Below are 27,172 nucleotides of genomic sequence, written 5' to 3'. Positions count from 1 at the left end.
GCAGCATGGGGTGCACCGGGGGCTGCGCGGGGTCCGGGGCTCGTAGCTGCCCTGGAGGCGACCGAGGGTTCCAGAGTGCCCGCCTCCGGAGCTCGACACCGGCCCCGGAGTAAGGACACCCCGCTCCCTCCTGCCGCCCGAGGCGCAGCGACATGCGCGTCCCGGCTCACGACAGCGCCGCAGACACCCGGCAGCCCTGTCAGCACCTCGGTCCGCAGCCCGACCGCGAGCACCGACCCGCTGCTCCCTTCGAGTCCCGTCTCCGGGTGCCAGCTCCGACTGCGCATGCCCAGCCGCCCCGCCCCGGGACGGGGGGCGCGGCACACGTGCCGCTGGCGTGCGCGGGGGCAGGACAGGGGAGGAGGGAACGGGGCGCAGCGCGCGTGCGCGGGCGGCTGAGCGCATCCCGGCGCGCACGCGCTGTGGCACGGGGGCGGGGAGGGGGACGTTATAGCGGTTCTGCCCCGATACTGACTGTGCTTCCTCGCTGATCATGGACGAACAGAGAGTGAGTGCTGGTGGCGGCGGCAGCAGCGGCCGCGGCCGGTTGGGTTGGGTTGAAAGGTGGGCAACTGGCGGTGTCGCCAGGCTGTGGCGCGGGGGCTGCGGTCAGGAGCCGCCGACGAGGCAAGCGGAGGCATTTTCCCGGGTTGTCGGCGTCGCTCGGTGCTCGGCCTGGCTGCCTGAGGAGAGAGGCAGCGGGTGAAGAGTTAAACGTTTCACGCTGCCTTGTCTGCTGGCAGCAGAGGGGGAAAGGCGCCAGCCTCCCTGGGCTGCCATAAGAGTTCGGGAACCTGCCTTGAGTGGAGCGGCACCGGAGCTGCGGGAGACCCCTCCGTGTCCGCTAGCTTCGTGTTACCGCTGCAGTTGCTGTCTCTTGATAAAGTGCGGCCCTGGTGTAGAGCTCCTTCACGCTGTGTATTGCTGTCATAAGTAATTACAGGGTATACATAGGCCCTTCTGTTTCCCATTGATGTAATCCTGTGTTGAAGGTAACTAATTAATAAAAGTTTTGTGTTTTTTTTTTTCTCTCTCTGCCTGTGCCTGCTGCGCTATAATTACCTCCTTCATTTACTTGTTATCTGCTCCCTCAGGGGAATCACTGAGGAGCAGGCATGTGTCAAGCCAAGTGCAGGGCTTTCTAAAAATGATACTCTCTCCGAAAAGTTCTGACTCAGCCTTTCGGCTTTCAGTCTGTCATCCAAAAGGGCTTCTGTTACTGTCTCTGTGAAGACTATCCTTAGCTTGGAAACTGGGAGTAAGGTCTGGGTAACTAGTGCTGCTCATGGCTTGAAATGTGTAGATCACAGATGCTTGCTCTTGTAGTTGTTTGTGTACTGCCACTGCGTATGCATCTAGGCTTTGGAAGGTGAGATGTGAAATGCCAAAGAGTGTACTTCTAGTAGATACGATGTGAATTTGAGTCAGTCTGCCTTTGCCTGCTTTGTGTAAGATTAGTCTCAGAGAAGGAGTAAATGGGGGCTGTAGTTGTTGTGGGTGCTCTGAGTGGATGTTCTTGAGTTGCATCATTGATCATACTTGAATTTCAGTGCTGCTCAGAGGTTCAGAATACAATAGTAAAATTACAGTTGATCTCATATTTTAAAATACTTCGTTAATTTGCTGTTGTCACTGGTAGTGTGTTAAGTACTCCTTCAAACTCTGGCAACTTCAATTTGTGGACAAGTGCAGAAGATCAAATTAATGGAGCCTAAGTAAGTCCTCTTGCTTGAAATTCAGTCTGCACATGAAGGTTTGTGTGACACAGGATTTTGTCCTAGGCCTGAGGCTGCTTCAGAAACTCTGTTTTGCATCCAATCATGTAATAAGACTTCAGTGTGATCTTGAGCAAGTTGATAACTTGTTTCTTAAGCAGAACTCATGTAATTATTTCATTTATCCAAGTTTATTCTTTAACTTTTATGAGGTACCTGTTTCAACAGGTGCTATGCAATGTTATTGACTAGCTATTCAAAAAAGGGTATGTTGTCTACTTGCATGTTCCTGACAAGACTAGAAGCCACCACATGTGGGAGGGCTTCCTTTTCCATATCCTTCTATGTTCTTCATCCCACGTATATCCACAGTTACTTTAAAAATGCCATATACTTCCTTTTTTTTTTTTTCTGCCAAGAGCAAATTCAATTCAGAGAAGGAGAACAGTGAAGAGCAGTATTAAGCTTACTGACAGCAGCAAAAACAACTTCTGTAATGAATGTGCCATGATGTTTTTAAAACTAATTTGAAACTGACCTCTATATGTGCTAACCAGAGAGAAAATAATGAAAAAATTGTTCATAATAGAATTCTGTGAAGTACCATGTCTGTCAGTGTGCCATAGATGTAAGTTTCCTACAGTGTAGAAATACCAAGAAGCTTTAATGAGCTTGAAGTAACTTAGAATGTAAGCCTCAGCTGCTGCTTATGTTGGTAATTTTTCTAGCATGCTTTTAATTACATATAGTTGTAGTGACTTCTCAGAAATTCTGGTTAAAGGGAGAAATGGCAACAGTGCATTGCTTTGAATTTGGCATGTGTCTTGGTATGTTCAGAAGAAAATCTATTTGTTATGTATTAGTGATTAGAAAATTACATTAGAAAATATTATGTAGTGGTTCCCAAAAGCTGACTTGTGCATTGGTGTTGAAGAAAAATTCTGTCTACAGCTGGTTGATATTTATAGGACTCTTTCATCTGCATTTGTAGAAGTAATCTAATCTTGTTCATGTTTGACCAACACTGGTGAAACTTCTGTTTGGAGAAATTTATAGCATACTTTATAACAGCCCTACTAATCCCTGTTTGGTTGATTGGCTTTACCTTTAGTTGTAGTGCAAGACCTTGTTTGACACTGTCTTCTAGTTGCTGCCATATATTTGACTCTGTAAAGGCTTTCTGAGCATTGTAGATCTTCACATGTAGGTCTCTTCTTTTAATCATATATAACTATAAAAAGAAAAGCATTGTTCTTCAGTAATATGTACAAGAAGGCTTATTTTTTTCCATGTGGTGGAACAGACTGAGCACTAAAATCCTAGTTGAAAGAGGATTGAGAGTTTTCTTGTTCATCCAAATTGACAGTTATGTTTATAGGATCTAAGGCTTAACTGTGGGCTGTCTGACATGCAAAAACAATTGCCTGTGGTCAGTAGTGAATGCAAAAGCAGCTGGTTGGACAGTGGTGTTTCATCTGCCAGTTTAATATGCACAAAGTTGTCCTCAAACATGTTCAGTTTTAGCCAGGCAATGAAAAGATTCTGTAATTAAGTGATCAAAACTGGCTATACTCTTTCTGAAACAAGCCAGTCAGGTCCTGTTTTTCTTTCTTAGAATTCTAATTTTGATCATTGCTCACCGATGCATTATGTCTTTACATAACACTGTCACAATGCCTGTGATAAAAGCAGTAAAATTTCACTTTCCTCTGCTAGTGGCTTAACTTTGTGAGCATGACACTATGCAAACAGGCAATGAGCTGGAGTACCAGATTCCTTACACAGGATGTAGTGTCAACATTTGCTGTGGATGTTGTGAAAGGATAATTTATTTTTCTTGCTTTTTAGCAAACAAATATGATCTAAGTACTAAAGGGTTATTAAGAAATTGCTTATGGGAGGGACCTCTGCAGCATCTTTTTGGTAGTCTGGCTGTTTTTAAGGTGTGCTTATTAGCTCCCGATGCCTCAATTTCCTAAATGTAGTCAAGTAACAATGTTAAACTCAGCAGCTTGAAACTCTGAGTCCAGCTGATTAATAATGTCTCAATTGTAATTAAGCTAGCTTTCACTTTTTTCTAAGAACCAAATATAGCAGTTCAGGGTCAGCTTTGTTTTTAGAACTTATTATCAAGCAACCTGAATTAAATAACAGAAACTTTTTAGTTCCCTCCTCAGCTGGTCCTTTAATTGTTATATATAAATTATTCACCATAATATTTTAACACTTATTCTATAAGTTTGTGATTCTGTGATAAGTTTACAAATCACTGCTACAGATTTATTCTGTATATAGAAAAAAGTCAGATTAACTATTTAACGTGAGCTTCTTTTGGCAATAGAGAATAATAGTTTTTCTTCTGTGTTAATTTTTACCTTTTTTTTTTTTTTTAAAATTGATTCTCTATTTGGTTGCACAGGCACTAACTTTCTCATCTGGAGAATTATATATGGCAGAGTGTGATGCCAGTAGGTAGTCTGGTTTAGATGACATGGGAGTTGTAGTAACATTGGTAGCAAAGCATGTGAAATGGTGGTGTATCACATATCATTTTTATTTCGCTTAAACAAATAACTGGAGATTTTTAGTTTGCTGGAATGCTTCTTAGACCTTTGATCGTCTCTTTTCTACCATAATGTATTTCCTGATCCCATCTGAGTAAGAGCTGAATTCACCACAACTGGAATGTGTGCAATGAGTTTCTATGTATGTTGAAATGGTGATAGTTCAAAAAAGTTAAAAGGTTCTTTTACAACTTCTGTCACTTCTTTTTGTAATTCTAGGAGACCCTGCAGAGGATTGTCTCTACTCTTGCGAACAAAAATGATGAAATTCACAACTTCATTGACATGCTGAACCATACAATAGAAAATGTTCAGGTATATATATATATATATTAAGACTCATAGGTTGTAGCTGGGAGGGGAACAGCTTTCCAGTTTTGTCAGTTTTGCACTGTTTGGTTAGTATATAAGGGATGGGCTATAAGAATCCAGTTTAAAATGTATTATCATGTTGGAACCAGATAGAAAAGCATTTTATTTTTGAGTTTGTCTCTAATTGAAAGGTATGATGTTCTTGCTTTTCGTGCCAAAAGCTGTTGTAGGATTTAATTTGTATGGATGAGAGAATCTGGATTTTGATGCCAGATCTCAAACGCCTGTTAGTTGGAAGTAGTCTCTTTTTTAGATTTTTAGTCTGCTTGACAGACTGAAAAATGATACCATTTCTGATACTTGAGAGAAAATGTTTTGCTCTTTCTTTTTTTGGTAGTTGTAAATTGTGAAGCTTATGTTAGACCTGTTTTTTTAGAGCACCTACACCAGGATGAGGTTTATGATCCTTTAGCCCATCAATAAGCCTTAAGTTGTTTGTTATGGGTTAAAGCTAAGCTAACTTAACTGCAGAAATGGAAGTTACCTAGCAGATGTTTAAGCTGGCTTTTTGAGTGCAGTTTTTGATATCAAATGAAACAAATTTTATATGGAGCTGGATAACTATCTCCTTATAAACATCTAGCAATCCATATATAATTTTGAGAGGGAACAAGTTTGAATATAATGGAATTTTCGTGGATTTCAGTCTTCAGGCTCCTGATGTGAAATCTGCTTAGGAGGTGCCCACCATTCTTTTTTTTTTCCTCCCTTGATAAGATGAGGAACAGTAACAAAGAATATAATAGTCATAGTAAAGTATGTTTTGACAAACAATGTGATTTTCAGTCTAAGAGACTAGTCTGCATTTTCTCCAGTACAAATTGCAGCAATTTCAATTCTTGTCTTAGATAAACTCTTCTAATGCAATCAGCGAGCTGGATGAAGAATTTGACGGTCTGTATTCTGTTTTGGATGAGATGAAGGGGAGTATGACCAACACTATTCAGCAAGAAGAGGCTTCTAAAATTCAAACCCTACAGGTAACTGTGTAACTACTTCTGTAAATTTTTGCAGCTAAGTGGAAACAATTTTAAACTGCTATTTTAAATCTCAGCTGAAAGTATGATTTTGATAGTGTTGCAAGAAATGCAGAAAGTGCAAGGTAAATGTGTTATTTGATATAAGTATTCCTGCTCCCTTCTTCTAGGGTACTTTATAGTCTCTAGCATATTTATGCTCTCAACCTTGTTATGTAAAAAGAAAGTGATATTATCTGTAGAACTTACAGGTGGCAAGTGGCTGCATAGGAGCAAGATTTGGATATGTTTACTGCCTTCAAACTTGTGAATATCTTCTGGACTGAAACTGGTTTCTTTCTCCAGTTTGGAATATGAGCATTTGATCCTGTAAACATGCCTAAGTGATTTGCTCAGGTTTGAATTTGGAGTCAAGAATGATACCAGGTATCCTAAGCACAGAGGCTAGTCTCCTATTGACAGAGCTGACCATCCTTCACCTGTTAATATCAAGCAAATTGTATATGCACACTAGAAGACATGTGGGAATTGCTTGGGCACAGGTTACTGTGGAGCCTGCTACTAAACCTACTACATGAACTTCACCGGTTTGTAGTTGTACAATTTCATGCCAGCGAATCTTTCCAATCAGTTTCAGAAAAATAGAAACAAACATACCTTTCTGTATAAAGTCTGTTTTTCCAGTAGCCTGTATCAAGTTTTCTCTAGCTTTCAGAAAGACAGGTTGTGTGGGACCAAAGGACAGTTAAATCTTTTAAGCAGAAGCTCTTTCTCCAGCTATTTTCTTTATATGATCCTAGTTGCAACATTCTTCTGTCTAGTTCTTCTTGCTTATGCAAAGCAGTAAGGAAGATGTTTGTTTCTGAAAAACTTCACCTCATGTCTAGTCAGCTTAAAGAAGTTCTAGGAGCAGTGTCTGGAAACAAATCCCACAGACTTCTTTAAGGACTGTTTTATGTTCATACTTAAAGACTGAGTGTAAAATATTCCAGAACTTCTGGGTGCACAACTTAAGTTAAACACGTATGTGCACTCTTCTATCTCCAGTTTAATCTTTTTTCCCCAGATGTCCGTCTTAAGTCCTTCTGAAGCTTCTCAACAGACAGAGGTTTACCCACATCCAGGGACACTGAGGGCTTAAATGCTTAAAGAAAGTGCTTCTAAATGACCAGCTCACAGAAGAAATTCAGCTGTGGCATCTATCAATTATTCTATCTTCTAGTGAAGAAAAAGTAAACTGAATCTTGCAAGTAATGATTCTATAGCTGAAAAATGGTTTGATAGTTACTCATCTGGCAGTTTGACTTGAACATTTAAGTTTTCTTTTAATTCTGTTACTATCTGTTAATTTTCTGATAATTAATCTGATTTGATCAAGCTTGGGTGTTGTTGAACCGAGTTCTTCTGAAAGTTTGTTTGAGTGGTACGGCTCTATCAAGAATTGTTGCCTGGTGTCTGTGTTGAACAACTGAGTTGCTGCTTGGTCAGAAGAAGATGAAACCAAGTGGAAGTTACAGATCACTGACACAGATATTAAGTGCCCTAATTATCTTTTGGTTGAGGCTGCTCTCTAGTCATAGGCCCAAGGACATTCTCTTTACTTGATGACAGACTAAGGTTCCTCTGTAACTGAGGCACTGCAGGCGTGCTTTTCGTAACACTCAATCTACCAAACCAAACTAAAAGATGAAAACTGTTGCATTGAATGTATTAGTCCAAGCTGTTATTTTTTACTGGAACTGGAAATTAACTTTGTATGAAGGAAATAAGGAACTTCAGTGAGGTATAAACATCCTGTTAAAGGAATTTACTTGCTTAATTTATTATCCTCTTGAAGTGTTTGTACTGTAATTAGCCTTTTGTAGTTGACTAGATGTCCTTGTTGAGAATAAGTTTTAACTTAAAATACTGGGGCTACATAATGAGTGAAAAGGCTGAGGATTTAATTTTTAGACTGATTCCTCCCAAATAATTTCTTTGGAAGTTAAGGCTGAAAATTAGAAATTCTCCTTAAACTCTTGCTTTGAAAAATACATTGCTACATTTTTGGGGCAGTATATTTTAATGACACTGAAGTATTTCTTTTCAACTTCCAAATGTTAATGCTTCTCAGTGAGATGCTAATGTAAGCATTCAGTTACCATGCCATTTCTGCAAAGCTGTTTAAAAATGCCTCTGGCCATTTACTTTTCTCTTTTGAGGTGTTTGCCTGGGATGTTTTGACAGTATCATTGTATATCTGAGTTTGTGAGTGCTGGATATCACTCAAAGAGGAGAGCAGCTGTTTTAGATGAATGCCAGCTTGCATTAAGGGCATACTTCAGAAAACTGCGTACAAACTTCTAGCTGTTGGACTGTTCCCTTACTGCTGTTTTATTCTTATCAGTAAATCCAAGAAGTAACTGGCCCAAGTCAACTTGCCACACTTGCCAAAACTAGTTACACTTTTGAAGTGCTTGAGAGTGGTCTGGTCTGAAAATTGATGCAACTGTTGGTTGCATTTGAGACAGTGACTGCTTTGGAGCAAGCTCTCTTTCCTGAAGTGCTTAAAGAAAAAATAATTACTTGCTCTTGGCTTGTTCTGAGATATTACAGTAAATTTCACATGAGTAGAAAAACAGCTGTAGTTTGAATGGCACTGCAAAAACTGCTGTCAGGTTTGAAATGTGCATATTGTTTAATCTACAGTATGTTTAGGATCCTTCAGTGTAGTCAAAACTGGTCTTTCTAGGGGTGTATCCATAGTATGTAATACTGGAAGTTCTCTGTGGTCTGTTTTACATGCTGGAAATGGTAGTTTACTAATGACAGAGTTTTAGGTAATCTGAAAGAAATTTCTGCCCTTCTTCCTCTGTTCCCCTTCCTCTACTATACCCATTTGTTATGCAGCAATATTGATTTTCAGGATTGTCTTGTGAAAATTTTAGAGCTGGTTGGGAATAAAATAATTGTTTTTTTCAAGGCTACTGCTACATTAAACAATATCAGTTCATTGAAGTGCAGGTCTGTAAATAGAAATTGTAGTGCACACAGAGGTAAGCATTTCTTTGCTTCTGAAATCCTGATGTTGGGAGAACCAGGTCTTAAAATGAAATCTGGTTTTTAAGTCAGACTTCATCTCCTGTCTGACTTTTCCTTCTTTTGGATTTATAGGATATGCCATGTATCTCTGTACACTTTCCAAGCACAGTGAAGTTCTACTTATCATGATGTGACAGAGGTAGTAGCCTTCATTAGATAAGGTAACAAGTTGTTAAAAATGGATAACAAAATCACAAGGTTCAAGTACTGCTGGTTTATAAACCACTCTTTAAAATGTGAATACATCAAATTATTCTTTGTTTTTACTTCAGGATCAGCTTAGCCAGTGTAATGATGCCCTAGAAAGTTCTGAAGAGCTGCTGGAACTTGCTGTGCAGTCACTGGACATAAAGGACCCTGAGGAATTCTTGAAGGTAGAAAACATGTTGTGCGTAAGGCAGGTGTTGGTATTTGTCTCAGCTGGAAATACCCTTTGCATTACTGTACTGGACCCTGCAAACTTAGCAGAAATACTGGAGAGGCATGTAAAAATACAGTTAATGCTCTGTTGAGGAGGCCAAGTCAAACACTACAGTCTTGAATTCTTATGCAATCTCTAATAAAATAAGTTTTTCTTATTTAGAGTGAGAGGGGAGGGAAAGGAATGCCTTCTCCTGGACAGCTGTCTGTGTTAAACAAATCTGCACTGATGCTAGCTAAGTGAGCCCAGAAAGTGAGGGTAAATAAATCTCTGTAAAACTGAACCAACACTTACAAAATGTGTGATGGCCATTGCTCAAAGCTGTGGCAAGTGACCCATCAGTTGGCCAGTAGTATTAGAATATACCTGCAGAGAGTCTCTATATTCTAGCTGTAGCCATCTGTGGATGACAAGGTGTTTCTTTTGCAGAACTTAGTGCAAACTTTAGTTTGCAACCCTGAACTCTAAAGCTCTCCTGAAACATCCTGTGAAACTGAATTCAGGGCAACTCTTCCTCTATTCCCCAAAACCTTCTAATAGATTTGTATATTGTGTAGGCAAGTGCCTGATTTGGACCTCACATTATGATTCCAATACAAATAATATGTACTTTATTACAGCAGACTTGCAAATAAGGTGACATGTATCTAACTGGGAGAATATGCTTACAAATTAATAAAACAGTTCTACATATACACAGACTCAGTATACTAGGCTTGCTGTTATCCTCATGTTAGTAGTGGGGTCAGCCACACCAAATCCAAGACCTGATTGCTTTTGCCTTTCTGCATTTTAACAGGAACAAGGACACAAAGTATTCCACATATACATATTCCACATATATTCCACAAAGAGCAAGCAGAAAAACCATTTTACTCTGCCAGTTACACCTTTTGCATCATGTTCGTGTGCTGTTGTGCTTCCAGAGTGTCAACTTTGACTTCTTTTTCTTGAACAGTGACAGTTACTAAACAGAGTATTTTTCTTAGCATTTCAGTTTGAGTTGTCCCTTCTGTCTTGCCATAGTGATATGTAAAAATGAAGATAGCTCTTGAGCATTATGCAGAATGTTGCTTTGAATTAATTGCAAGTTGTTCCTTTTCAGATATCTCTAGTGCTTTTTTAAATTAAATATACTAAGGAAAGTTATTTGAGTGTTTTCTGGGGAGAAAGTCTCTCTAAATTTGGCGTCTGAGCCTTAAGACACTGAAATCCAATTCAGTGAACTCTAATATCCAGGATTTGAAATTTGTATTACAGTAGCTTGCACTTGTAAATGTGCCTTTGGGTATGGCATTTAAGGCATATTGCCTTGGCTATTCGCTAGCTAAATCTACTGCTCTCCTACTAAGAATACCAAGCATTCCTGAAGGGGCAGCTCCAGCTCTGACTGTCTCTTATTGTCACAGGTTTTCTTTGGATCCTCTAGTAAATCAGTTCAGGAGAAACTAGCATAACACTAAACTAAGATTATTGGAGTAATGAGTTACTCCTGTGGAGATTCCAATTGGACTTAAGAGAGAAATTGTTCATGGTGAGAACAATCAGCTATTGGAATCATCTCCCCAGGGAAGTGGTGTGTTCACCAGCATTGAACACTTTTCAGATTCAGCTGGACAGGGTGCTGTGCCATCTTTTCTAGGCTGTGCTTTTGCCAAGAAAGGTTGGACCAGATAATCTTTGTGTTCCCAACCTTGTGTTCTGTGATTTTTTTTTTTTTAATACGTTTTTTCAATATTAGATTTTTGGTGGCTTTATTCGCTAAACTGGCTTACCTGGAAGTCAAAAGAACATGAGTGCCAGCACACAAGAGGGTTCAGTGGTTAAATAGGATGTGATTTGACACTGCTAGACAGCTCATCTGGGATGGGCTGATATCCTTCTTTGGTAGTAGCCTGGAAACAAGCTAAATTCAAATGAGTTAGTCCAGGACGGTCTTGCAGAAGACTGTTCATTGAGTGCTGGGTACCACATGTTCTGCAAGATGTAGAGGTTATGAAGAAGGCTCTTGTTTTTCAGTAGCTCTTTTTCCTCTACAGTTGTAGAAAACTACAGTTTCCTCTACATGTAGGAAAATCAGTCAGTAGTTTTTGCAGTAACTTTGGTTTGAGGTAAAACAAAGCTATGTCTTAGGCTAAATTATTTCGAAACACTTTTTTCACTTCCTACTTTGTGAATACAAAATTGGTTTTACAGCAGGGACAACTGTGATATATTGGTGGTGAGTGTGTGTTCACCCCTATCCATTGAGTGTGCAGTGTGTTCAATGAAAAAACTGGAAGTCCTCCATTTCAGTTTGATTTTAAACTGAGAAGTTGCCTAATGTTTCTTGTCTCCTCTTTGGAAGGGAGAATAGTTCAGCTGAATAGCAACTAGATCAAGTAGGAACATGAACTCCAAACATAGATTCAACACACCTAACTAAGCCATCTCTGCTTCAATAAGATTTTGTCTTAGGTTTGCAGTTCCTCTTGGTGAAGGACAGAGATTTTGTCTTTCCAAATGCCAGTTAATGTTTATCTTTGAAATATGCCATCACCACTTTTGCATCTGCTTCTGTGGTGTCATTTAAATTCTGTGAAAAACTACATTCTGTGTTTTTGAGCAGGGACGCATGGAGAGAGCCTTTTAGGAAGGTTTGCTGGAATAGTACAATGACTTTCAGAGGAAAAGTTAAAGCAAGTCGTATTTTTTTCTTCTGTGTCAGAGTATACATACTATTACGTATAGCCAAACAAGTTGGGTATAGTTATGTGCCACTAATAAGCACTCTACAGTATCACAGAAAATACTGTGGTATTACTGACTTGGTCATGTAGCTTTTAAAATGTTGTGGAGAGTAACTTAACTGATTAAGAGAAATTAGAAGAGACAAAGTCACACCTGGAAACTTGAGTAATTTGGAATTGGTTTGGTGTGGTTTTTGAGATCTTTTTTTCCCAGGTTACAGTTCTAACCTATACTATTAACATGCTCTATAGGAAAATGTAGTTGGATACAATTGTTAAATTCATTTTAAGCTTCAAATCTGACAAATACAGCTGAGCTTGTCATACACTTCTTGCATGCTGCTGCCATTGATATTTGCATGGAAATACTAACTACTTTCTTTCTCTTCTCCCTGACATGCATCAAGACTGCCAGACAGATCAAAGATAGGTACAGTACAAAGTCTGTCGCTTTTGTGTCTTGAAATTAATCTTAAAATGCTTAAAAATGCCTTTATTTTGAAAGGGTCATAGTCAGCATATATAAATTCATTGACTCTTTCCCAAGTGTTTGTTGTGACAATATGACTTTTGAAAGACAACTAAAATCTTTTATGCTTCTCCTGTAGTGTTTTTCCTTGCAGACTGGTGACCTTTCATACCTTAATAAAGAGAGGGCTATTTTTAACACAGGGAAGTAGAGCCCTGCAGCAATGATTATGATGATGATGATTATTATTATTTTTTATTTAAATACATATAAGTATATCATTAATACAGTCTATAATTACTTAATAAGCTTCTGGTTTATTATTAATACCTGATGGCTGGAATTTAATAATGTGTCAAGCTGATTCTGTCCCTTTAAATTATGAGAAAATATAATTGTTTGTTTTAAGTACTTACTAACGTTTGCTAACTAATATTCTTTTTGAATGTAAAAAGTCTTATAGCTGTTGAAATATTTCTAGTGACACTGACTGATGTCAGTGAAATTGCTATTTCTGGTAGTTTTTCTTTGAACTGTGTCTTCAAACTATTGTTTTACTGTTTCAAAATAAATGCTAGGACCATTTTTCTTCATTTGGAAGAATAACTACGTTCTGAGAGTGTGACCTTCTCACTCAGAAAACTTCTTGTGATATGCTAATATTTTGAAAGATGGCTCACAAGGTGTTTCCAGCGTATGTTGCTTTTATGTATCAAATATGTTGGCTTTCAGTTTACAGGTTTTCAGTGAAGGATCTGATTGTAAAAATTCTATGAAGTTTTGTGTAAAATAAGTAATTGCTAGAAAAATTAATCTTTTCCAAGGTGTATGGGGATAGAGCGGAAGATTTGGTGAGGAGATTAGTTGGATGTAAATACACTCAAGTGACTTGCACCTACCTGTAGAAAAAGCACATATATCACACTGTTTTACTGACCATGTGTGCCTGATGAGTAGAACCTCTGTGTTAGATAACATAGGCCTGTGAGAAACTCTAGGCAACTTACCACTGTCTGAGATTCCTGCTTTGTTGTGAGAAAGAGTGGGAGGCTGCGCCTGCCTGAAGCTTTGAAATACAGGCGAGCTCAGCAGGCCCAGTGATCTTCCAGCAGGGCTGAATTTACCAGCGCCTGCATCCCTGTTTGTGTCACCTCTGTCTGGGAGCTCAGATGTGGCGTGGGAGACCCCCCAGTAGAGAGGTAACTAAAATAAAACTTGCTCTTTGCAATGTATTCGTGGCCTCTGACTCTTTTTGCAATGTGCCTGTGTATGTGTACACACAAGGGTAACGATTTAGTGTCCTTAACAGATCAGAGGGATAGTGGCAATGACAGGAATCTTAACACTTTTTATCTGTGATAAGCATCATCCTACTCTTTTAGTTTCTTGAAATGCTGTGTGATCTAATCCTTTTTAGTCAACTGTGGCTGGTTCTCTAAGATCGGTGCCTAAGCAGAATTTAAAAAGCTTTCTGAAGCAGACTACTCAGTGTTCTCTTACTGCTAACAAGAGGATTGTTATTCCTTAAGAGGTTTACTCTACCTGTCTGGCTGGCAATAGATTCTGCTAGGCAACCCATACTGAATTTCAGAACATCAGCTCTGTTGCGTGAAATGAATTGATCTCTTTTATGAGGTTCATTTCACTGCCATAACTGTCTTATATCCCCAAACTGTTATGCTTGTCACTCTTGACATGCTTATATCTTTAATACTCAACTTTATACTTCCTCTTCCTTATTCGCTACCTAATTTTTTGGGTTTTTTTTTGCTGTTCTTTAACGTACTTGTAGCTAGCACACAATCTCTCATATGTAATAGTGAAGTACTTAATGCGTATCACTACCTGTGAGCTATTAGGTGTTTTGAAAGTTCCACCTTTAAGGTGTAAATTGAATACAAGGTTTTTACAGTTGATGTTCTTTTGTGGTGTGTATATTACTTTCTAGTTAAAAATCTCTTTTTTTAAAGCAGGAGTTAGGACCTGTGTGGTCTGAATCAAGGTTGTTCAAATTCTGTATGGCCTGTTGTCTTCAGAGTTGCAGAACTATACAAGAGACTTGTCCTCCTCTCTTTTTAGCTGTCTAGTTGATGGAGTATAGGAGTGTCTTAGGACTATACAGAATAAATACTAAGCTAGGACTTCAAAATTGGAAGTGACAGCTGTGCTTTGGTGTCTCTTGTAAGACTGATCTGATACTTGGATCTTCCAAAGTAAGGTGGTGTCTGCTATCTAAACATTTCTTCCTCCCCTGATGAGATCAGAGGTAGATATGAAATCAGAATATTCAGCTTGTTCACTGCTATTTATAAATATCTCTAAGCAATATTTAAGAAGTGAAAACATGTTCCCTGTTGGAGCTAACGAGTGGATCTCACCCAGAAGAAAAGTATTTGGACTGTATTAAACTAAGGTTTTAAGTTTCATAGTTCTAAGTATATAAAACGTGATCCTGATTCTGTGGTGCTTTAGATTTTTCGTACTTCCTGATTTTGTGTAAAGTGATGAGTTTTGTGTTGTCTCCTATCTAAGTTTTTTTCACTAGTAAAAGAAGTTTTAAGCTCTTCTCTAGTTGCTTTACCTAGTAATACAAAACAACTAGGATGTTGCACGATATTCTCTTTGAGACAGTCACACTAGCAAAACTTTCTATTTTGGAGTCTGTGTTGAATGGTAAACAGTTATCTATTAGAAAAATTTTATGCTCTTTGATCAGTATTTTGAATAACAGTTTGAAATTAACAATAGAGATTATCTGATTGCTGTTTTTGAAAATGGCTGTAAGACTTAACCAATGCAAAACACATTTTGCTAATGATGCTTTCTTGACTTCAGAGTCACAATGGCTTCAGCGTTCCGCATTTCTCTGAAACCAAAGGTCAGTGATAGTATGTCTCATTTGATGGTGGACTTCACTCTGGAAAGGCGCATGCTCCAGGCTGTAAAGTTTTTGCCAGGTAAAAACTGTACACAGTGAGTTTAGTTTGTTACTACATTAGTAACTTATATTTACAAAAACAAGCAAAAGAAAACCACACCTCTTGCACCCTAATAAGCAAATTTTTCAGAGTACCTAAACTCATTCATTGGATGTTAAGATGGATACCTTACGGGTAAAAGAGTTTTCAAGCTTGATTGTGTTAATTTCTGCATAGTATAGCATTTCAGAAAATAGCATTGATCTCAGAATTGAGAATAGGTCTTCCAGACTGTTTTTTTTTCTTGAGTTGTCAGTTCCTCTTCCTGAAGTTATCTTAAATTTCTCAAGGCTGTACGTGCTAGCTTGATGTTTAGTTATACTCTAAAGTCCTAGTTGTCTGCAGTAGTATTATGCATGGAACTGTAAGCTAATATGTCACAAGAGTGTAGATAGGGTCTGAAATGCAAGAGAGGGCTAATCTACTAGGGCAGTGATATTACCACAATACAAAATGTGTATTGATGCATTTATTTGTTTCTGTTTGAAAGTGCAGTATTCCAGTATATATCTTTCACAGCTTTTTATTCATATTGCTTTCCTATTTGAACCACTTTGCCCTGGACTGATACCAAGAGTATATTGACAATAATACTGCTGGCAGGGATGTAAATTGTTTTGTCTCTAGGTCACTAATCCAAATCTGTTATGGACTTGGCAGCATCAGTTTACATTTCTACCCATTTGTCTTGCATGTTGTAGATACAGTATGTGGTAGCAGGTGTAGTAAATTACCAATGTTATTCTTGATGGTTGGCTAGCAGTGTCTTGGCAGATATTCACATTTTAGTCTTAAACTCTGGGTGGCAATCATTGCTCTGTACTTCACAGGTGAGGGAACAGGCTAGATAAGCTGATCATAGTGCACCTATTTAACAGGAATGGGAGTGTTAAGATCTAATAGCAAGCATGAACAAAATCTTGTATCTACATGAAGGTACTATTTAGTATGGCCCTTCTTATACATGCATTTTCCTTATCAAATATGTAGAAATTTAAATTGTTTGTGCCTTTGATTTGTAAACAGGAACACTAATTCTCTGGGTATTAATTTGTATCAATCTTGCTTTCTTCTACTGTAGTGCTGAGCTGTCAATGAGACCAAATATGGATAGTTCAAACTGTTTCAAGTGAAATTGCATTGAGCACTGGTAGAACTCCATACATCAGGAAATACTCATGTCCTGTTAGGGGAAGTTGAAAACAGATTTGATGTGGTAACAAAGGCATTTGAACACTGCTTGCCAGAATTAGATTGAAGACTTTGTCTCTCATGTGTTTGGAATGACCATCTGGTAGCTTATATTATACCATGACAAAAATAATTGGGGCAGTTAGCTAAATTTATGGGTACTTGTCCTCATCTTTTGTCGAAGAAGAGATTTACAGGCTTGTGTTCTGAAATACTTGTCTTCATCTCAATTTTTATTTTGCCTGAGAAGAGATCTTACTGATGTTATTCTGAAATTATTGTTGGATGACTTTGAAATTTGATGGAAACGTGTGTGATTAACAACTTGAAAATTTATCATGGTTTAACTCTGGCAAGCAGGTAAGCACTGCACAGCTGCTTGCTCAGTCCCCCCTGCTGCAGGAGGATGGGGAGGAAAATCAGAAGGGTAAAAGTGACAACTTGTAGGTTGAGACAAAGGCAGTTTAATAAGTAAGGCAAAAGCTGCACATGTGAATTCATTCACTACTTCTCATTGTCTGGCAGGCGTTCAGCCATCTCCAGTAAAGCACAGTTCTGTCACATGTAAGAGTTACTTGGGAAGACAAAATGCTATCACTCCAAACATCCCCCCCACTTCTTCTTTCTGCAGCTTGTATTGGTGAGCGTGATGTCATAGGGTATGGAATATCCCTTTAGTCTGTTGGGTCAGCTATCCCAGCTATATCCTCTCCCAGTTTCCTGTGCATCCCCACCCTACTTGCTGATGTGGTGGTGTGAGAAACAGAAAAGGTCTCAATGCTGCTTAGCAACAACTAAAACACATCTGTTATCAAAACTGTTTAAATCACAAATCCAAAGAATAGCACCATGCAAACCTCTGTGAAGAAATGTAACTCTGTCCCAGCCAAAACCAGTACAGATTTGAATATTTGTGCTTTCAGTCTGCTGTTCTCAAGTTTTTTATATCTATACCACTAGTTTCAGTGTAATTCCTGCTTGGCTTCAACTGCAGGGATGTGAAGGGAAAAATGGTGGGTTTCAGTAGTGCTAGGTTAGAATATTCTTCCTGTGTAGTATTTTTCTAAATGTAGGTTCAGAATTCTAAGTCCACTCCAGCATGCCATATTTACTGCTTCCAGAAGGGGAGCAGGTGAACTTATTGACAAACATCTAGAAAATGTGATGCAAATGTTCGCTCTAGAGCTAATGTGTATTTGTTGTGTAAAATGCTTTTTAAGTTAATATGATAGGCATGTACTTTGCTAATGGAATAGATTCTCTAAAAGGAATGAGTGTTCCTGGGCCAAGGGCAACTTCTGAGCTCTATAAATCCAAGGAGAACAAATTAGTATTTAGTCCATTAACTTCTTTAAACTGAACTGTATATTTATCTTTCTGCAGTCCCTAAAGCTCCAGAGATAGATCTAGCAGCATGTCTGGTTGCTGATAACTGCATAACAGTAGCATGGAGAATGCCTGAAGAAGACAGTAGAGTTGATCATTTTATACTGGAGTACAAGAAAACCAACTTTGATGGGCTTCCACGAGTAAAAGATGAACAACGTTGGGAACTCATAGACTATATTAAAGCCACTGAATATACGTTATCAGGTAAAGTTTTTTTATACTTCAGACCCAAGAATATTTATTAAACTCTTTATGCTTGGAACTTATACAAAATACCCATTTTCCTGTATGTAATGTAGCTTCCATTGTTTCATATTAGTCTTGAGTGCTTTGTACAATAATGGCTCTGCCTTTTATTTTGACTTTGAGGTTTTGTAAAAAGTTGTGCATTAAGTGAAGTTCACACTGATATTTAAGCTTGCTTTTTGCAGACTGAGGGAAATGGAGAACAGTTACATGAAATAGATTTTAGTCTTGTAAAATTTGTCAGTAATTAATCTCATCTAAAGTTTCTAAACATTTACTTTTCAGGACTGAAATTTGATACAAAATACATGAACCTGAGAGTACAAGCTTGCAACAAAGCTGTGGCAGGGGAATACTCTGATCCTGTGACTCTGGAAACCAAAGGTAAAATTTGAAAGACTCTAACCTTAGATGTAGTCAGAACACTGCTCTTACTGTTTTGCCTTCATATAGGAACTTTTATGTTTAGTCTGCTTCTGTATGGGCCTGCTGAAAGGTGTCATAAGTGAAAAGCAAAGCAAACAGTTTGGCAAAGGATTGAGAAGCTCATTGGCACAAAGCTGGCCTTTTAGCATTCAGACACTAAAAATAAGGAAGTGATGTAACTTTCTCCAACAGGGATTGACACTGGTTGTTTTGAACTGTAGATTGACAGTATTATGTGCCACTGCATCATGCCAACACATAGCAAGAGAAGATGGATGTTTTGACTGAGCACTGATAGGACTCTTAGAGCATCTAAACAGTTGGTGTGTAGTTGTCTGGTTATTGATACTTAACATGTGGCAGGTAATAGCTCTCTGTAAACAGAAGGTGCTGAAAAGGACTTTTTTTTACTTTGTAGTTGTAGATTCTAGCCATGGTCAATATTCAAAAAAATAGGCAGCTCTAAATTGCTGAAGTTAAGTCACTGTGTTAGAAATCAGTTGGTCTGAGGATGGTGGCTTCCTAAGATGGTTTTGTAAATAAACTAGATGAAAAATTTCTTGGAAGTGATGTTTTGTTAAAGAACACAAATCTTAACTATTACGGGGGAAATAATGATCCTGAGATTTTAATTATAGCCAGGTCTGTAATGTAAAGGGCAAAATGCCTGATATGAACTGGATAATTAAATTACACAGTTTGAGTTGTGAATGTTACTTCATAAAAGCAAAGCTATGTGCAATTTGAAAGTGCTGATGTGCATTCTGGTAACTTGTATAGAACACTTCTAATATTCAGAAACAACAGTCATTGTCAGATATCTAGTATCCATTTAATAGTCACTTACATACCTTATTGTAGTACCAGAAAAATAATTCTGATTGTGATTGTTTGGGCAGTTACCTTGCTTCCCATGTTATTTTTGTTATTTCTGTGTGAACATTTTGTTCACTTTCTTTAATAATCAGCACACAGAAACTCAGTATCCTTGTACATGTGCATACCTTACTCGTTGAGCTCTAATCTCTTGAAATCGCAAGTATACTTTCAGAGTCAGACTATATCTGATGGTATTAGGACACAGAATACTCCATAAGTAAACAACTTTAGGGGACTTGACATGTTGTGTTAGTTTTGTTTTCTTGGATGAAGGGCTTGGCTGTAGCAAATACCAAGTCTCTTCTAGTTGCACGCATCCTCTACTGTACTTGTACCTGCAAGTGACTTCACAGTTCATGTCTGTCTGTATGTGGTACCCTCTTGATTTAGTTTTCTCCAATTTGCAAATCTTATTAATCATAAACACCTTGTTGGAGAATCAGTGCTGCAGAGAATGGAAAACATTCAGGATTGTAAGAATCTATGGAGTAGACTGTAGCTAGCAGAAAGCACTAGCTGAATGAAATTACTGATACTGCAGCATTATCAAGATGAAAAAACTTACTTTGAAGTAACCTTTACTCTGAAGGTAGATACTTGGGCTCTATTTAAAAGCTCCTTACCTTGACTACAAGCATCAGACTAAAAAACTGATGTTTCTATTAAGTTAAATACTGCTCTGGTACAGTTTTACTAGTGCTTCTCTAACTTTTTGTGAATAGCCACTGTTGGGAGATAACGTTATACCATTTCACTGTTTTGCATTTTGTCTTGACCAGCTTTTGTGTTCAGTTTGGACAGTACGTCATCTCATCTGAACTTGAAAGTTGAAGATACCTATGTTGAATGGGATCCTACAGGAGGCAAAGGCCAAGAAAAAATAAAAGGGAAAGAAAATAAAAGCAGGTAAGACCTTAACTTCATAAACCTTTACATTCTGGGATGTCTCGTCTGGCAATTAAGAGAAGAGGGCGGGGGGACTTAAAGCACTTGAGGACAGTGGGACACAAAAGGAATTTTCACTTTGAAATCTTTCTCTGGAAGAAATGTTATTTTTTTCATTTCTCTCCCTCTTCACACATATATAGAGCCTGTTTGTGGAAGCTATTAGAAATGTGTCTTAATAATTTAAAAGAATTTAAGTGTTTTTTAAAATACACTTATTAGGCTTACATTCAAGGGACTAAAATAAATTGTAGATGTGGGAGTGGACCTTGGCTTGCATCCAGGTGCCTGCCAAGCTGCTCTATTGCTTCCCCTCTTCAACTGGATAGTGAGAAGAAAAATACAATGGAAGGCTCATGGGTTGAGATAAAGACAGGAAGATCACTTCACAATTACTGTCATGGGCAAAATAGATTTGACTTGGTAAGATTTACATTATTGTCTATCAAGAGTCAGAGTAGGATGAGAAATAAGAACAAATCTTAAAATACTGCCCCCCCACCTCCATTCTTCCCAGACCCCACTTTACTCACAACTTATCTACCTACTCCCCTGTGTGGTGCAGGGGGATGGGGAACAGGGGTTGTGGTCAGTTCATATCGCTGCTCCTTCTTGCTCATGTTCTTCTTCTTCTCCAGCTTGAGGCCCCACCCATGGGAGACAGTCCACAAACTGCTCCAGCAAACCTGCTCCAGTGTGGGCTCTCCTTAAGCTGCAAATTCCTTCAGGGCACATCCACCTGTTCCAATGTGGGTTCCTCCATGGGCTGCAGGGTGGCTATATTCTCATTCTTCTTGCCCAGATGCTCTTGTGTAGCAGTTTTTACCCATTATTAAATATGTTATCACAGGCACTACCACCATCACTGATAGGGGGAGCTTCTGGCTTCTTCTCACAGAAGCCACCCATGTAGCCTCCGTGCTACCAAAACCTTGCCATGCCAGCCCAATACAGTAGATAAGGTAAATGTCAGTAAGCAGTGATGTAATTGTATGTTTAGTAGTGTTGCAGGTCAGTGCTTGTGGATAGACAGCTTTTATACTATAAAAAAGAGCTGGCTGCTGTGTCCTTTTGAAAAAGCTAATGTTAAATAAAATCGGTACTTACAGGTGATGTTTGAATTTTTTATCTCGTAACCCTCATTGGTAAGGAAAAGGTACCAATAAAACAAACTAGATAGCAAAAGATAATGGATAATGGAATATAATTATTGTAAAAGTAGCAGCCCTGAACATATTTACCAGCTAATTTAATCTAGGAAAAGTTCTTAAGTAACTTCAACAGAATTCTTAGTAGGTTGAGTGTTAGGCACTTGGATGTGTGCTGTTCAGGATCACTGAATAAATACGGTTGGGTGAACATCACTACATCAGTCTACTCCGGCTGAGCCTTGAGTATATCCAAGGATGAAGAATGTGTTAACCCTCTGGCCTCTATTCCAGACCACTTTAATGGGAGGGGAGGGATATCCTGATATCTGACTGGAACTTCCTGTGGTGCAACGAGTACCAGGTGCCCCTCAGCTATCAGTGTATGCCCTGATCAAGCCTGGCTCGATCTTCTCTGTGCCTTCCTGTTATGTCATTGAAGATAGCAATTAGCTCTTGTCTTCTTGAGGCTGAGCAAACCTGATTGTTTTCCTGTGCACCGGTCCCTTAATTGTGGTGTTGACATTTCACTGGACTTGCTCTAGTATGTCAGTGTATAGTCATGAGGAGCCCAGACCTGGACACTGGACTTCAGGTTCAGTCTGACAAGTGCCAAATTAAGAGGAACAGTTGCTTGCCTTGGTCTCCTGGTTGTTGTCTTGCTCCTGCAGCCTGGGATGTGGTTGGCCAACTCTTCAACAAGGGCACTATACACTGTGGTGTCTGCTGTTGTTGTATGCCTCGAAGACAATTAATGGACTTCCAGCATGCGCTTTTCAGTATAAAGAGCACTGCTTAAGATAATTTGTGAACAAATACCTTCCCTGTGGGCATATGGTGCCAGAAGCATGGTAGAATAAGTTTTAGTGGTGTCTTAAAAGTGGCGATAACTTACTGTAGTAATAGAACAGTTGTTTAATGACTGCTTATTTCTGTCAACAGTGGCCAGAATCCTCTGTTGAAGAGCAATAGAAGGTGATAATATACCTTTTTTTCCTAGGATCTAGCACCTAGTTTTTCTGGTAGTCTTTGCTACTTCCCTGTGCTTGATGTAGTGAAAAATAAATCTAATAGCCTTTATCAGTAACAGTATGCACACGCTTTTAAAAATTAGTTAGAAGTTTAATTTGAATTCATAGAGATTATGTATATATTTTCCAGTGACTGAAAAACAGTCTTCTTTGGAGGATGTGTCCTAGTGCATGGGAGGCCTGATATGCAGCGATTGGAAGTGCTTTCTTTAGTGTTGATGCAAAGATTCCTGTTATTTACAGATATTTTGATTCTTACTTAACCTTCTGGAACCTCACGGCAGTCTGAATTTTTTACAAATGCAGGAAAGAGTTCCTTTCTGAGAACTTCAAATTTTTTTTCTTTTCTTTAATTCCAAAAATCTCTTTGCCTCTGGAGTTCTGCTGCAGTTCTTGCTGGACATCAGAGGAAAAGAAATAAGTGTTTTTACACTTTCAAAGATGATGTTTAGCCTGATGGCACACATAAAAAGCTTCATGGCAGAACAATTGTTCGAATGAGTCTTTTCTGATTTGTAAACGCAGCTAAAATATTCTTCTGTTCCTTGTGCAACTGTGTTTTTTAGTGTTAATTTTTTCATTCTTTTTCTAATAAAGCACCTGTTTGAGAAATTACTACTTCTTCTGTTTTTGTTCTCTTCGTATTTTTCACTGGTTTAGAAGTTCTGTGACCTAACCAAATGCCTGGGTTTCTAATGTCTTGTAGGTTTCAAACAGTACCAATTTCTGCCAAGCTAAGTTTTAGCACTGTCTTGGAGATACAGCTACTTCCTCAACAAGCTGGGAGTCTTACAGCCTGATCTCTCTGTAGCTGTCAGTAAAGAATTTCCCTAGTTCTGGCTTTTGCTTTGCTAGAAGGACATGGTCACATGTTTAACTTTGCATCTCAGGCTGACCTTTATTAGCAGGAGATTTAGATGAGCTTTGGTTCTTGCAGGAGGCTTTTGTTCCAAGTTAAGAGTATCTGTAATGGTGTCTGCATTAAAAGGAAAATTTGAAGCTAGCTCCATAGTTGGGAGAAGTTGCAATATAATTGCTTTAAACATCAAATGTGCAGCTTTCAAGTGTTGGAAAGATACAACAGCAATAAAATGCTTAATGATCTGTAACATATTTATTAGACTTTATTCTTAAAGCCTCTGGATAACTTTTGCTGTCCCTCCATGGACAACTTCTGATATTGGTCTTTGGCCTTTCTTCTCCAAAAGAGTATACATATGGCTTGGAATATGTTTGTTTTATTTGTTAGGATGGATGAGAAAATTTAGACTAATGCAGTGCTGTAGGCAACAGTTTTAACCCTAAGATGAGAGTATCTGGTCAGTGAATGGTAGAAGAAATGCAGCAGTTACTACATGAGCTAATGAAGACTGCTGTATTGGAAAATGGGCCCCAAACTGACTTTTTGCTATAAAATTTACTGCCTTTCCCTATTGAGAGGGAGACATCCTCCAGGGCAGAAACAAACAAGCAAACAAAACCAACCACACACAAACAAAAACCCCCAACCAACTGTATTTTCAAACTTTTATACCAAATATTTAATATCATTGTCTGAACTGTTAAAGGCTGTTAGATTTTGAGTGGACAAAGCACATGCAGTGGCCATTTATAGGAGACTTGAACAATATAAACATTATTGAGGACTTTTAATTGTCTAATTTTGAGAAAATACTAGCAAAGCTCCTGCATGTTTTTTATGGTGATTCTCTAAATGGCCACATTGCTTTCTGCATAACTGATACAGAATCTGATAGAAAAATTTCAGCAGCTTTTGTTGGAAGTGTGACTGAATAATCTCTGCACTTGAAGCAGGATGGAATCTGAAAAGGGTGATGGTTCCCACTGAAATTCTGCTTTAATTCTTGGCTTTGTCTTTTTTTCATGCTATCACTTGCTACCTTTTTCTTTGGTAAGTAAACTACAGCTTCCTCCATGTTAACAAAATTCAAAAGCATTTGATGTGGTTCACGTGCACAATATACAATTACCTCCTTCATGTAACTCTTCCAAGCAATTTAGAAACTTTGCTGTTTTCTGCTCAGTACTGGCAAACTTATATGCTAAATGGTGATGCTAAAGTAAACAACTTTTCATCACTCATTTCTTGTAGACTTCTGTAACTGGAATAAAAGCAACCATAGAAGATGAACCAGAGATTCTTGCACACTTATATACGACAGCTTAATCACAGTCAGCTTTTGATTCCCATGTGACTTTGTTTTAATGAAAATATTAGGCAAAAAGGACATTTTTCTAACCCTTTATGAAATGGTATTTGAGAAAAATTCCAGAAAACTTGAAATCAGCGTTGAATGAATCAGAAAGGAAACAAGCTAAATTTCACTGTATTAGCGGACATTTAAGTAGCAATTAGCTTTACCAAATTGTGGTTGGAGGAAAAGTTGGAGAGAGAACTTTCCGTTCTGTGTGGTAACTGTAAGGCTGATATATGATAGACTGTGGAGGATGAAGATTTGAAAATCACTTATCACACGTGTATTTTGGAGTCTTATTTCATACATAACTGCATAGTTAATTCTGAGAATTTAAAATTCTTTACTATTGATTGCATTTAAAATAATAACCAGACATGATCCTCTGGCTACTGAGGTTTACAATTCACTGTAATTTGCAGATAGCTTTCATTTTGTTTAATGGTTAAATTGCTAGGAATTATTTTTAAGGGCATAAGAGGAAAAATAAAATGTTTGAAAACCTCATTAGGTTAAAATTATTCTTTTATGCAACTGATTGGTCATTAGAATATTCTCCAGAGCAAAGCGTCTTCATTTATTTTGCTATTGCTTCCTGAGAATGCTTTTGAAAAGTATGATTAGAAAAATCTAAGCTTTTCTTGGATTGGACTCTTAAATGTTATAATGATTCTTGAGGAGCTGCTGTGTGCTTCTCAGTACAATGTGTTGTGACAGAATTTTATTTTCTGTAGTTTTTGATAGAGCTAATGTAGTCAAATAAAATCCCCACCCTTCAGTACACTTTTTGGTGGTGGTCATGTTTGTTTTTTTTTTTTTTGAGGAGACTTGTGATACATTAAACTCTGCAAATCTCACTACATCTTTTTGAATATAAGTTGAGTTTAGATTTGATGCTGTTGAGTTTTGTAGTATCTTCAGTGTGTATCTTGAAATAAAATCATCAAAATTTTTCTCATTTCATTGGGTTGCACTTTTTCTGGGCATTTCAGTCATTGTACAAGTCAAACGTGCTGAAAAACTTACCTTTAGCACAACTGATGCTATTTTCCCATTCGCTGATCTTTAAATTTTAATGAAAATCAGGCATTTCAGCATTGAATATCAGCAGTGTAGTCATACTTACCTGACTGTTGTAGCTGGTTCTTGCTAGAAATCTTATCCAAAATATCAGAAACATGAATTCTCTAAGGTTCTGTGTAGTACTGCTTTGTACAGCATTCTTTCAAACCACGTGCCACACATCTGCTTTTTTCCCCTCCTGTTTCCTGTCTTAGCTGACACTGAATTTGTTTGTTACAATGCCATGCATTTTTTTCTGGCTGTCATCTCTTCAGTTATTGTGCATGCATACTGTTAGAGGTGTTAAATGGCAGAACTATTGTGTCATTTCGGTAGCTTATAGATGTTTATTGCACCCTAATTGACTCAGGAAAATGAGTGTGCATTTCTGTAATTGCATCCAAATCTTGAATGGTTCTCTTTTTTCTTAGAAGTAGTACATCGTCTCCAAAGAGGACATCTATTAGCCCAAGATCCTCAGCGAGGGGCAGCAGAGATCGTTTTATTGGTGAATCGTACACAGTGTTGGGTAAAGTGAACTTTTTACCTCTCTCCCAAGTGTGGAAGGGCAGATTAAGTAAGAATTTGAGGGAAAATTTGTGGTTATTCAAGGCTGTGTACTTGATGCTTTCCTGGATGGAGGTAGTTTTGCCTGTGTAACACCAGAATTTTGTGCTGCAGCAAGTGTCTTCAAATCTTTTGAAGCTTTTTATCACAAAGCTCTTAGTGACTGACATCCACTGTTATTAAATGATATTAAATATCTCTGTGAGTATAGGTCAAACCTGTCTCATTCTATTTTATATTTATATCCTGTGTTCTTGTACATTAACTTTTTCTTCTTTATAGTTCAGATTTCTTTTTATTTCTAAGCCTTCACCTTAAATAAAACAGAAGACACCACTGATGCATGTACGAAAGGAAGAGTTGCAAGGTACCCTTAGTTACCGTGACTAAATTTATTGTTTTGGTAGGAGATACTGCTATTGAAAGTGGACAGCATTACTGGGAAGTGAGAGTTCAGAAGGACTGCAAATCCTACAGTGTGGGAGTAACTTACAGAAACCTGGGGAAATTTGACCAACTGGGAAAGACTAATTCAAGCTGGTGCATTCATATCAACAACTGGCTGCAAACCACATTTTCAGCAAAACATAACAATAAGACCAAGATTCTCGATATACCTGTTCCAGACAGAATAGGAGTGTATTGCGACTTTGATGGAGGTAAATTACAATCTTATGAAATTTAGCTAAAAGCTTACTTAGTTGTCTGTGTCAAGTTGAAGCAGTACAAAGCTAAAGAAGTACATTACTTCCAGATTAATATAGTA

At 38.2% G+C, this 27,172-nt stretch overlaps 1 protein-coding gene across 7 annotated transcripts in view; it reads left to right on the top strand.

The window, feature by feature from the left end:
* Positions 1-425: 425 nt before the first annotated feature.
* The window catches only part of FSD1L (fibronectin type III and SPRY domain containing 1 like), a 35,188-nt gene continuing 8,441 nt past the window's right edge, over positions 426-27,172 (top strand). For 2 of the 7 annotated variants that reach the window (XR_011736541.1, XM_065861693.2), the window contains exons 1-12: positions 426-508; positions 4,499-4,594; positions 5,500-5,631; positions 8,982-9,083; positions 12,267-12,289; positions 15,164-15,285; positions 17,881-18,090; positions 18,418-18,516; positions 20,217-20,343; positions 22,473-22,505; positions 26,271-26,368; positions 26,814-27,065. Coding sequence is in view for 6 of the 7 variants with exons in the window: in XM_065861693.2 (XP_065717765.1) it covers positions 494-508; positions 4,499-4,594; positions 5,500-5,631; positions 8,982-9,083; positions 12,267-12,289; positions 15,164-15,285; positions 17,881-18,090; positions 18,418-18,516; positions 20,217-20,343; positions 22,473-22,505; positions 26,271-26,368; positions 26,814-27,065 (1,309 nt within the window). In the remaining variant the exon portion in view is untranslated. The remainder of the gene's footprint in view (positions 509-4,498; positions 4,595-5,499; positions 5,632-8,981; positions 9,084-12,266; positions 12,290-15,163; positions 15,286-17,880; positions 18,091-18,417; positions 18,517-20,216; positions 20,344-22,472; positions 22,506-26,270; positions 26,369-26,813; positions 27,066-27,172) is intronic. The other 5 variants (XM_071802356.1, XM_071802355.1, XM_071802359.1 and 2 more) reach the window with 5 other exon arrangements.

The sequence above is a fragment of the Patagioenas fasciata genome, chromosome Z (genome assembly GCF_037038585.1).
Source record: "Patagioenas fasciata isolate bPatFas1 chromosome Z, bPatFas1.hap1, whole genome shotgun sequence".
Classification (NCBI taxonomy): Eukaryota; Metazoa; Chordata; class Aves; order Columbiformes; family Columbidae; genus Patagioenas; species Patagioenas fasciata.
This window is presented reverse-complemented; position numbering and strand designations above follow the sequence as displayed.